The 13,770-nt window shown below is 34.1% G+C and overlaps 1 protein-coding gene across 1 annotated transcript; it reads left to right on the forward strand.

Annotated features, from left to right (window-relative positions):
- Positions 1 to 1,110: 1,110 nt before the first annotated feature.
- Positions 1,111 to 8,168, forward strand: LOC131660234 (agamous-like MADS-box protein AP3). Its single transcript, XM_058929418.1, has 6 exons — positions 1,111 to 1,452; positions 1,555 to 1,621; positions 1,708 to 1,869; positions 7,469 to 7,510; positions 7,599 to 7,643; positions 7,743 to 8,168. Exons 1-6 carry the CDS (start codon positions 1,265 to 1,267, stop codon positions 7,938 to 7,940), a joined length of 702 nt encoding a protein of 233 aa, XP_058785401.1. The 5' UTR covers positions 1,111 to 1,264; the 3' UTR covers positions 7,941 to 8,168.
- The last annotated feature ends 5,602 nt before the right edge of the window (positions 8,169 to 13,770 follow it).

Consider the following 13,770-nt stretch of genomic DNA (forward strand, 5'->3'; position numbering starts at 1 on the left):
AAAACATTAAACTTAGGGTAGGTGCTTTTAACTGCTTGCTCACAACAACTTTCAAATTACTTTTCACACCTCCTTTTCAAAACAATTTCCAAAAGGCTACGCTTATTTACAAGCTAAAGTCCATATTCAAAACTTTTCAATTCACACACGATGCTCTTTCAAACAATTCAAACAAACAAGTGAGCTAAGCAATTAAGAGCCCATGGATAACCATGGATGCAAAGGGTGCTTACACCTTCCCTTTGTATAACCTACCCCCGAACTCAAAATCTTTCAAAGGTCTTTCCTGTTCTTTTAGCCTTTCCAATTGGATAAAATAAAAGTCGGTGGCGACTCTTGCTATCCGCAACATTTCAAAAAGTCAGTTCTCCCACCGTATTACAAACCCTAAGGTTATTTATATGGGTTATGGTCTCCATTTGTAGAGCGATTGAAATACACGGTTTATCACGAAGGAACCCTAAAAAACTATACAAATCAGAAGATCACATACCCGCAAACCTTCAACGATTTTAATGGCAAACTCAGATACGCTCCTACTTTCCTTCTCTTATTAAATTCTGATATGAATTTAAAGGATGTGAGTTGATAACATATTTAACTCATGGACTAGTTTATAATTGTGTTCTTAATTTCTATATAGATAAAAAATGATAAGGTTATGAATTGATCTAACACCATATTCTTTTTTTTATTCATATATAATGTAATTTACATTAAAACAAAATCCCTAATCTCAGCAATCTTTGGGATCATCACCCTTCACAATCTATTCCCACACCCTTCACAATCTTTCCATTCACATTATAGAATTCCACTACAAATATTTTGAGATCCGGTTTAACATCCTCCTAAAAGAAACCTTTGCACAATACAACTAACTACATGTTACCTTAACAACATTAAAAAAAATCATATACAAATCAACAAAACCCATCTAGCTAGGTCAAGACTCAAGTGAGTCATAAAAGAAAAAGTTAACGACATGTATAACGTCGCAAGACGGAAAGCAAGTGTCCCCACTCCAAACATGAAACGGCGTTTCCAAAACATTTATAACAAACCCTGCAAAACCTTTCTCTAATTTGGCAAAGAGCTTACCATTATAAGCAATGCACAACTTTATCTTTCTACATCCCTTGTCTCTGATTGCAAGCAAACAAGAAAACTCATATAGAGGGTATAGGAACTAGGAAGATATATCAGAAACAACAACCGAGAAAAAAACAACATATATAGCTAGCTAGGTTTTCTATCGATCCATATGGCTCGTGGAAAGATCCAGATCAAGAGAATAGAGAACACCACAAACCGACAGGTTACTTATTCCAAACGAAGGAATGGTCTTTTCAAGAAGGCTAATGAGCTTACTGTTCTTTGTGATGCTAAGGTTTCTATTATCATGTTTTCCAGCACCGGCAAGCTTCATGAGTATATCAGTCCTTCTGTCTCGTATGTTGCTTCTTTATTTTTTTCTCTAACCCTAGTTTTTCTCTACTGTTTGTTTGTCCTAGATTTATTGTCTTTTTTTATGTTGTCTTGTTTTTTGTTTAGGACAAAGCAGTTTTTCGATCAGTATCAGATGACGGTTGGAATTGATCTATGGAACTCTCATTACGAGGTACTTTAGGTTTGGATCTTTTCTTTTTCTTTTGTTTGTTTGATGTAATGATTTTGTTATGTTTGTTGGTTTGTTTTGGTGGTTAGAATATGCAAGAGAATTTGAAGAAACTGAAAGATGTGAATAGGAATCTTCGGAAGGAGATTAGGCAGAGGATGGGAGATTGTTTGAACGATCTGAGCATGGAGGAACTGAGGCTACTTGAGGAAGAAATGGACAAGGCTGCTAAGGCTATTCGTGAGCGTAAGGTATGAATTTTGGTTTTTCAAAAAAAAGATTATTTAGGTTTTTCAATTTAATTTTAGATATATTTGCACTGTATATTGAAAATTTCATAACATATGTCAAAAAAATGAATAGTAATAAAATAAGTAAGGAATCGATTAGAGAGGGTTTATTTGAGTTTCCGATCTAGAGACATATCCGATCCAGAACATATAGTACTTAGTTGAAATTTTAAAGAATTGTTAACTTATTAGTATATTACTGAGTGTTGTTTGTTTCGTGAAACACCAAAGCAATATCTTCTTTTCTTTTTTTTTTTTAAAATGAACTTTAGCGGCTTAAGTATGTCTTTCATTCATAAATGAGCACTGTTTTTTTTTTATAACAAAGAAAGAAATTATATATTAAAATAAAAGAGAAATAACAGAAACCAGGATAACAAAAGAAAAGAGCATAAAAAATAAGAAAAAACAATAAAGTCGACAAAGACCGGATCAAATCAAACACAACAAAACAACACCAACAACACACAAAAAAAAGTCAGTATGTTGTATGTACCCATCTATCTTGAAATCTCGGACGCAAACAAGTCTTTGGAGAGACCCGACTGGAGGTAGGAAGACACAACCGCCTACAACAAAAGGATGGTAGTCGACCATCCCACACATTCCTAGATGCCCAACCACTTGAACAGATTCTTCTGCTTAGAGTCTAACAGAGAAACTTTTCTCTTCTAAATCTGGAGTATGTGTATGAACCTACTTCCACTTAAAGCTAATGATAAGGGACATTCAGTGATCAACTAACAAGCTTTCCCGACATAAAATGATTTTAATATGCAATTTCCAAATAGTGAAGATGCTTGTTTACATTGACTCAACCCCTTAAACAACTACAAAATTGAATGTCGCAATGGCCTAGGTCGCCCTGCCCACATAAACCCTATATACCAGATAGATGAGTCAACCTCATACAAGACAAAAAGATGAAATGCCGACTCTACGTGTCGTGTGCACACTCCACGCCTGAATTAATAAAACCATACACAATTTGACGCCTCAAGAGATTCTTCCTAAATGACAAATTGTTCTGAAGTAATTACCAAGATAACACTACGACTTTAAAAAGCACCAAACTCTTCCAAATTCTAGCAATACCCCCATACCACCCTATTTGACCTATTATCCCTAGAACCAACCAAAGCGTAAAGGCTACAATAAGCAGATCTTACAAAGAACCCCAATTTTGAATCTGGTTTCCAAATCTACACATCTTCCTGACCTCGCCTAACCACACCCGAGATGCTGACGAGCAATTCCTCAAAAATATCTTCCTCTCACACTAGGAAAGCTCGCGTCTACCTAAAACTCTTAACCCATACATGTCATCCCAAAAACCCAGAGCATCCACCATATGAGCTTCCTACCACAAGATTAGAAAAAAACTCTTAAAAGTTGACCCCACCCATACATAATGTCATAATCAAGTCTTCTAACTGTCCCCAACCACTTTACCACAAGAAGTAGTAAACCAATCAGAGACTTGATTAGCGGAAGACCAAAGCAGAGAAACTCATTTTCACTAATGAGACAACTCAATAAGCCAACTTCCCTACTTCTCCCCGCCAACGAGAATCCAAAACCTAAAGAAACATACCTAGTCGAACTAATATCTCTCCATAACAAAGACGCATTCTCATATCTTCCATCTCCCTTTACTTAGCAAGGCAACCTTACACATACATATTCTCTAACTTGCTATTTTGGCGTTACCTATTTCCTCTTACTTCACTCAAGCAACCTTCGCTCCACGTTTAGCTCCTTCCTTGAATAGACTGCTTTGCAAACTGACCAACTTCTTCCAAACCAAGCCCGACATCTTCATGAAAGACAAAAAGAACACTGAATTAAATTCAGCATTGAGATCAACAAGACCACCTTGCCACCTAAGCTCACAAATCTATTTCTCCAATAAGTTTATCTCTTAGAGACCATCTTCACAAGAGGATCAAAAGTCTCTTCCTTTTTTGAGTTCGCCCCACCGGAAACCCTAAGTGCTTGAAAGGAAGAGAACCCACTTTGCAATGTAAATACTCCTCACATCCTATCTAGAAACTGCCTACCCACGTTGACTCCGAACAGACAACTAATTCATTTAAGTGACAAGTAAATATTTAGTACATATAGAAATATAAGAAGAGTATTGACGATTAACGGTCAGTTTTATTCTCAAAACGATATCTTTTGAGCACAACATGAAACATGCTTTTATGAAATTGGGCACTTTTTGTCATATACGATATATAACGGACAATACAAATAAAATCAAATGCAACTTCCTACAACATCTTTTATAAATATTGGCCCAAGTCAGCTAGATCACCAACACCGAATTAAAAACCACTAAGGGAGTATCTCATAGAAAAACGGTTACTCTCAAACTGGCCAAAATTTTGATATGGTGTTGATTACTCCAAAGGATAGGGTTTAGAAGTCATTTTGTGAAGGTGAGAGAGTTCCACACTGATCTACCCAAAAACCATCCCCACGTCAATAAATATCGTACTCGTCCACTTCTTTCACGTTTGTTGAAGAACCGGAAAACACAATCTTAGTTCGAACCCTTCAAATAGTCCAAACTACGACATGCCATATCATAGAAAAACCTCCCCTAAGTGATACCATCCACAAACCAATCTAAGTCTGCTTGCTCATAACCAAGAAGGGAGACTCCTTTCCACCAAGATGAGGAATTCCGAAAGCCTAAATCTCGGCCACCCCTTAAAGAAGAAGCAATATAGACACAATAGTAGGCAACAATGGTATCTATCTAAAGATCAGAGATAAGACGCCGCCTCCACTCAAACCACCTTTACTCTTAGACTTACATGCATCGTGCTAACTAACCCACGATATTTTAGAATATCCCTTAACACATCCCCGCAGAAATCTTCTTTGAATCTAAACTATTTTTCTCCAAACCTTTATAAACATTTTCATAAAAAACAAAAACAAAATAGTGATAGCATTAAGAACAGAAATGAGCAAAACTACCCCCGCAAGAGATTTTAAAATCTCCCTTAACACCTCCCCACAGAAACCTTTTTTGAATTTGAACTATTTTTCTCCAAAATTTTACAGCCATTTTCTGAAAAGACGGGAAAAAATAGTGATAATATTAAGAATAGAATTGGGAAAAACCACCCCCCAAGCTAACATACATGTGCTTCCAGGAATTAAGCATCTTAGACGATAAGTTAACAAAGGGATCTCAAGTAGCTTCACGAATAGGTATAGTTCTAACAGACATCCTTAGGTATTTAAAAGGCAGTGGCTCAATCTTATAGTAGAGAAATTTACCAGCATAATCCAAAAAACCAAATTCCAAATTAACCCCTACCAGACTATTCTTAGAGGAAAAATCACTCTAAGGCCTAAAGCTGGTCAAAACCCATATAATAGTTCAAAGGTTCTCAACAAATGGATCCACTAAGATTAGTGTATCATCTCCATAATGGATATGAGAGACCAAATACGAGGTTCCTATCCAAAAACCTATGAGAAGACCCAACTCAATGACCCTCCTAGTCAAACCACTTAATTCTTCAACAACAAGTAGGAAAAGAAAGGGAAATAGGGGGTCCCCTTGCTTCAGACCCCTTTGGACAACCATTCTCCAATACTGCAAAATTCACAACAAAAACACAAGCTCTAATCCATAACCTCCACTTAACGTTAAAACCAAATCTAACCAACATATACTCCATAAACTCTAAACTCATTGAGTCGTAAGCTTTTCTCAAAATTCACTTTAAAAATGAGACCATGCTTCTAGTTTTCTTAGCTAAGATAATCTCTTCATTCATAGTCACCACACTATCCCCAACCAGGGATGAAGCCACGTGAAGCTCAAGGGATGCAAGTGCACCCTCTTACTTTTACGTTTTCCATACATTTTATTACGCTTATTGAACTTTGAACCCCATCAAATATATAGATTGCACCACACCAAAGTTTGTATCTCTTTCATCTATCAATAAAAATTATAAAGTGCACCATGTATTTCTCTCTCTCACGTACCAATAGAAGTCGTAAAGTTATACCACGTTCTTTTCTCTAAGCTGAAAATAATGTAAAGTTATGCCATGTTCTTTAAACTTAATTAAGGGTTTAAAATAATTTTAAAAATAAATAATTTAAATATTGCCAAAGTTGAGAATCTATCCCATGCCTCAAATGTTAATCACCGAGCCAGCAAATATGATATAGAATATATTGGTTTCAGTATTTTGTAAAATATTTAAATTAATATTTAGGATCATAATAGATAAAATATATAATATATTTTTTAAATATATAATATATTTTTTAAATATATAACTTTTATTTAAATATAAATATTAACATTTATATTTTAATTATATATAAAATTAAACTTTTATATATCTATATACATAAAATTATTAATGAAGGTCTTGGTTCCGCCACTTCCTCCAATATTTTGTCTTTTTAGAAAAGAAAATTGGTTTGGAAAAACAAGCTTATCCCATAAAAACAAGCTTGTATAAGGAAACAACCAAAAAAATTTGCCTAAACTCACTTAGCTGAATAGAAAGACAACCAAAGAAATTTGCCTAAACTCAGATTTAAGTTTAGAGTCAAAGTGACAAAATAAAAACTAAACTACGATGTAACGAAATAAAATTGCATAATTCTGATAATTTCTATTTATTTTAATTGTTATTGGTCCATTCAATTGAAGTTTTCCTATTATTTTTGGTATGTATCTGTCGAGTCTATACGGTACAACGCATATATTAATCATATTTAAACTAAAAAGGATCATAATAGAACGAAAAAGCACTCCCCCAAGATTCCTTCTACTCTTTAATTAACTGTTTTCTATATTGGTTATCAAAATCTTAACTTAATGTTTTAATTTCAAAGATTTGCTTGCACAAAAAATGTGAAAGAATTAAAAATACAAAGATATTTTTATAATAATTAATGAATTCTTTTAAGAGATTAGCATGTAATTCTTAGACACAGACACTGACTGTTGAAAAAAATGATTATCCAGACACATATAAGACAAATTTTAATACCAGGTCTTTAAAACCCTAATAGAATTTTAATAAAATTATTAATTTTTGTTATAAATTTTGTTCCTTGAAAAATTTAAAATATAAAAATATTGTGTAATATTAAATTTTAATTAATAATAAAATCAGTCAGTTTAATTTCTATTATTATAATATTAAATTTTAGCTATAACTTTATTACTTTTGATTTTAAGAAGAGTAGAATAAGGAGTCTTGCATCCCGTTAAGCCAATTTAGTTACTAATTATGCATGTTTGAATTCACAACATCTCATCTATATGTTTTTTAAAATATAAATTAGATATTATCCGCGGTTTGCGCGTGACTGCAGAAACTAATTTATACGCATAGGATTACGGTAGACATTAAAGCTCACACATCTATTTATCTTGTATGGCTGAATTTTTGTTGATGGTTGCTTCCATCTCACATCGTATGCTCTACTTATTATTTTGAAATTTTGAAGTTATTATGGAGTACACCATATTAATTAACGAGTTTCCTATCGCAATGTATGACAGTATAAGGTGATAACAAATCAGATTGACACTCAAAGGAAGAAGGTATAAAATTAACTATTTCTAACTTATATCTTCTTCAATCTTAGGTATTTGCTTTATTCTATATGATTGAATTTATTTTCTTGTACAGTTTAACAATGAGAGAGAGGTGCACAACAGACTCCTACGTGACTTGGTATGTACCCTTCTCTTCCTGGATATTCATTCCTCTTACCTTAATACTATTATCTAGCAGCACAGCACATAAACTATATATTGATTTGATATGTTAAAGGATGCAAGAGCGGAAGATGGACGTTTTGAAATGATGGAAAATGGAGGAGCAGATTATGAATCTGTCATTGGTTTCTCAAATTTAGGTCCTCGCATGTTTGCTTTGACCTTACAGCCTACTCATCCAGCTAACAACAACCCTCATCATACTGGACAACAACCTGCTTCGGATCTCACCACTTACCCTTTACTTTTCTAGTGCTACTACTCTTTCATAACACAGACAGATACCACAATAAATATGACTAATTTTATATATATCAAGTACTATTTATGATATATATGTTTTACACATTACTGTTTTAATTCATTTATGTACCTTTATAGACATGGTCATCTATCTATCTATCGAGAATATCTTCCATCAAAACTCCAAACATGTAATATGTGGTTTGAATCAAAGTAACTGATTATTAAATATTGTTAACTGAATTTTGTTTGGCCTATGATATGATATGATGTATGTTTTTATTATGATGATTAGCAATTACTTGGATCTCGGTTATGAAATTCAAGAGTTTAATAATTTTATGACTGGGGTTGATTTGGTTGACCTCCCACACTTGGTCAGGAGATTATTAACTTGGTTCGGCCAAATGGTAAATTTGAGTCGTATCCTATGGACTGTGTATTCTGGTGTCATCATAAATTGGTGAGATGGGAAGGGTATATAATTAAACAATGTTCTCTTTTTTAATGGATGTTTAAGATTAGAGAGATGCTATTGTGACACCAAATTATCACATGGTAGCCTTTTTACACCTTATATGTATACATAACTTTGAGTTTGACTCAAATTTCAATTCACACAAAAAATAATAAAATAAAATAAAAGTGAATTGTATTATATAAATACCGTGTAATATCAAATTGAAGTGTCATTATAGCATTTCTCTATTTTTAAGAGAAATGTTATAATGACACTTCAATTTAACATTATACCGTATTTATGTATAATATAATTCACTTATCCTTTATTTTATTATTTTTATGTGCATTAGAATTTGAGTCAAATTTAAAGTTATGTTTACATATGCGGTGTAAAAAGACTACGATGTGATAATTTAGTGTCACAATAACATCTCTCTAAAAGTATGATCATGTAGTATTCTTTCTTACGGGTCCCAAAACCTTTTAGGTTTAATTAAATATGAATCAATCACAAAGACTTTTAAAAAGTGATTTCTTAAAACTGAGAAAAACACGAAAAAAATGAAGGTGGAAATTGTGTTGTCTGATTTATGTTTTTTTTGTTTGTGCTATGGACCGAGCATATACCCACACTTAATGAGCTCAATGACCGCCCATTATATATCGACTTCTGATTTCTACGAAATTTCACAATCAGATCTCTCTCAATTCAATCATATCTCCTTTAATTCAAATCTCAACTGCTCTGACAGACAAGCTAAGATGGAAGCAGCCTCGATTTTCATTCTCTTAGATTCTTTAAAATCCTCTAAATCAAGATCATCTTCAGTCCTCATTGTAACACCCTAAACCTCGAAACTTATATAAAAGATTTAATCGACAATTTAAGGTGTCACTACGACAACCATCCAAAAACTCTTCAAGGCATTCGATAACATGCAACATAAAATCATATAGTAACAACTTCAATTTAAACTTTTCAAATAAAGTATTAAACTTTAAATTAGGGGTGACAAATATAACGCCCCGAATACTTTATTTATTATTTTATACGGTTATTGTCGAAAATAGGATTTTTTTTAAGAAATTGCCTAATTAAATAATGTGGTGAGAAATAATTATTTAGGATTATAAGAATTATTTAAAATAGTTGAGGAATTGGTAAGGAGATTATGGGGTTATCATAATAGGGATCCAAGGTTATTCTAGTCAAATAGAGGGAAGAGATAGTCAATCGTAACATTTGGTGAAACGATCGTGCTCTGAGAAGTTGAAGTTAGGAAGAAAGAACGAGGAAGAGAGGAAGAATCCATTGAGAGAGCTTTGAGAATCTTGAATCTAAGGTAAGGGTCGGGTTCTGACTCTCTAATAGGTGGTATAATGGTAGGGATGTAGTGATATGCATGTAGGATTTTCGTGTAGATTGTTTTGGTTTAATTTGTTGAATCTGGCCATAATCGGTGAATTGATGCTTTGGTTTGTGTGGTAATTGATGTATGTTGATAGAAATGATAGTTGGAGGTTTGATTGTGCATTGTTTCATGAGATATGTGTTTTTGTAAATGGTATAAAAGAGTTTTTTGCACTGCTGATTTTATGATTTTTGTAAAACTGTTCAACAGAGTAAGCAATCGATTGCATGACAGGAGAAATCGATTGCACTGTCCCTTTTTTTTTTACAATGTTTGCTTCTGTTTCAGGGAGCAATCGATTGTAGTAAAGATGCAATCGATTGCTCAGTACAAAAATTATGAAATTTGGCCTCTGGAACAGGGTGCAATCGATTGCTGTCTGAGTGCAATCGATTGCTCACTATTTGACAGCATTTTGTAAAATTTGAAAAATTCATAACTTTTAACTCGGGTGTTCGTTTGACGCACCGTTTGAACCGTTGGAAAATGATGTTTTTCCATGATAATAGTTTTGGTATTTGAAAATGATGTTTTTCTGTTTAAGATTTATGCCTCGCGTGCCAGTGTCATTCAAAGTGTGGCGTATTTGTGGTGTTCTAACGATGATGTTACAGGAATGATGATTGAATAAATTGCATGATATAATGCATAACGACGTTGCTGTTTGTTGGCCTGTAATGGCAGAATGTTGAGAACTCATGCTTTGGAATTGTATAATTATGTTGTTGCATATCGATGTCGCATGTATTCACAGTTGAAGGCTTATGCCTTGTTGACGGCCTGGATTGGGAAATTGTTGAGGGCTTATGCCCTGTTGCTGTGGGCTCATGCCATATTACTGCCCATTATCTAGAACTTTGATGAGGGTTTATGTCCTGTTGGTACCATATGCATGAAGTCGAGTCAGTCCCATAACATGAAGGTGCATGATTTGCATGGTGCTAGAATTGTATGGTTGAGGCATGAATTATATGTTGATCTGAATGATGAATTGGGTGTGCTTTTGTATATTGTTGTGTATTTAAATTGTTGACAATGGTATGAATTCGTGAAGCCTGAATTGTGTTAACATGCATGAGATATCTGTTGCATAATTACTATTATATAACTTGTTATATTGTTATGATATCCCACCCCTTCTGTTTAAATGTTACCTTTATATAGGTAACATGCAGATGATCGAAGTAGCTAGCCTGCAGAGTCTTGAAGAAGTAACTTTTCTTATTTCTTGGTTTGACGTCAATGCTTTAATATGTAACACCGGAGGAGGGGGCGAACGTCTGCTTACTTTACTATTTATTATTTTATTTTGGTGATTATGTTGGAGTGTTATAAACTCTATTTTATTTGAGGAAAAGTTATTTGATGCCGATTGAGAATAATTTTATAACGAACCTAATTTATTACCGCTGCATTAGTAAAGTTGAAGTTTGTTGTCGATTCATCCGAGAAAAGTGTTATGTATCTATGTATGCATGTATGCGCAGATTTTATTGTTGATGAAGTGTAGCATCCAAATTGTTGTATTTTATTTTGAAAATAATTTACTCTGATTTTGTTAAATTACCGTCGGGGAATTAGGGTGTTACAACAAACGAGCATGCCCGCCTCATTTAGACCTTCCCTGCAAAAGCCCGCAAATAAACGAGGTGGGGCGAGCATAGTTGATGGCGCGGGTCTAAAATCCCCCCCCCCCCCGCACAAAAGTGCAGGGCAAGAAATACCTGCAGACACTACACCTTTTAGGCCTAAAAAAACATAAAATTGAATTAATTCACATGCCCGCAAAAAAAAAACGGGGTGTGACGGTCACATTAAAGGGTGAGGGTCTAAATTCTTGACCCACCGAACACTAAAGTGCGAGTAAAACGAGCATGTCTCCAATTTAAATCACACAATTCAACATTAACCCAAGAATATAGAAAATATGTTTCATTCTCGATGTTACAAGATCAAAGCACTAAAACCAAACTAAAATGTGATGAACAAATAAAGTAAACGAAGATGAGCTCCAAGACCATCTTCCAAACTCATAGCAACAGAATAAGTCCTCCTGAGTATCTATACAACAATGACCAATGCAACACAAACAACAAGAAAAGGGGTGAGAATAAACTTCTAAATATTAATGGTGTAAAGAATGCGAGGGTAGATTAAAATACACAACAACAACGTCAATAATCACACCACAACACCACATACATTTATTCTCACTTAGCATAATGAATAATTCACACCAACACCACAAGACTTAAGAATGCATTGTGACTCACGAATCGACTTTATACATGTGGTACCAACTCAACAATGGTTATTCTTGCAACCCGGGCCCCCCTTATGAACCATGTGCCCCCCTTTTTCGAGCTCCGGACAAGTCACCCGTCCCCCCTTCTGAACTTGTAACTCACCTTTTTCACAACAAGACATAATATGATGCATGGTAGATTATTAATGCAACAAAAACAAAAATAACACGTTTATGGTTATCCTTCTAACCATAAACAACACGCAAAATAACATCACGTAGTTTCCCCTTTTGAACAACTGCCTCAACACTATAATCACAATTATGCACGCATCACATGATTATTCACCAAAAACTCACAACATCGTAAAACAACATAATTGATCACGTGATTACCACTATATAATTGTAATTAATTATTCACCAAAATACTCCAAACATCAGCCATATATCGACTAAATTGCAAAACAACATCAGAATTCCGAACTGACAACTCGAACAACACCAATTGGAACTAAACTGCCCTTTCCAACATTCCAATGACGGCCGACTTATAAATCTAAGCTTGGAGACCATGAGGGTCTTCCTGTCAGCTTGATGACGACCGTTACCTCGCTTAAAATGCCTGACAAGCATACCGTCACCCTGCACCAGAATGGAAAAACATGAAAATTCACCATAAAACTCGATTGAAACCCTAAATTATGATTTCTAGCATCCTAATTCACCCATAAAAATATATAACACACATCATATCATCGTCATAACATGATAGTTCACAGATTTACATAATTTATTCATCAATTTCATGAAATTCATGTTTATGCTTCAAACCTTCATGTTTACGAAATTAGTTATGACAATCGGAAAACAACAACACCAAATCATAAATTCTCAATTAACATACGACAATAACAAATTATAGCAAATTCAATGCAATTCCTATAGGATGGCAAGGGTATTTTCTACCCGTCATGCAAAACATCAATATAGAAGCACTTTCCCCCTTACCTCAGAATTCTAGCAGCAATTTCTCTTCAACAATGGTGAATCTTTTTTTTCTTCCTTAACAATTTGCCTTTTTCCTCCTTTCTCCAAAACTCTAATTTCACGTACTGAATACTCTAAGTTAACACTAACCTTAAATAATTAGATTAACCTAATTTTTCCATCTTACTAACAATTCTGCTTTTCTACCCTCAACTATTCTCCTCAAGCTCTTATTCCCTTTAGTTTTCCTTTATCTCATTTTTACCCCAACTCCAGAATTTCCTCAATTTTCTTATTCTATTTTAATCAAGGGTTAAATAAATTTGTGGTCCCTATAAATATCTCAAATTTTGTTTTTAGTCCCTCTAAAATTTTACTTTAAGCAATGGTCTTCGTAAAATTTTTCGTCCCCAATTTTTGTCCATGCTGTCAATTTTCATTAACAAAAGCTGACGTGGCACGCGACGTGGAAGACAACTTAATAAAAATATGAAAATACTTGAGATTGCGAGGGTCTTAAACCTCCTCTAAACAAACCCAAAAAAAGAAAAAATATATTGGTTCTGAACTTTTATCGAACACTTAGCGAGCATGGTGCAAAGTTCTTTTTCGATCTTCTTTTCACATACGTCTTCACATACGGAGGAGACAAGTGATGAAGACATGAACATACTTCTTCCTTTTCTTGCATTAATCAAGTCAAAAACTTTGAGAAACTGACTCTTCTCATT

The sequence above is a fragment of the Vicia villosa genome, linkage group LG3 (assembly GCF_029867415.1).
Source record: "Vicia villosa cultivar HV-30 ecotype Madison, WI linkage group LG3, Vvil1.0, whole genome shotgun sequence".
NCBI lineage: Eukaryota > Viridiplantae > Streptophyta > Magnoliopsida > Fabales > Fabaceae > Vicia > Vicia villosa.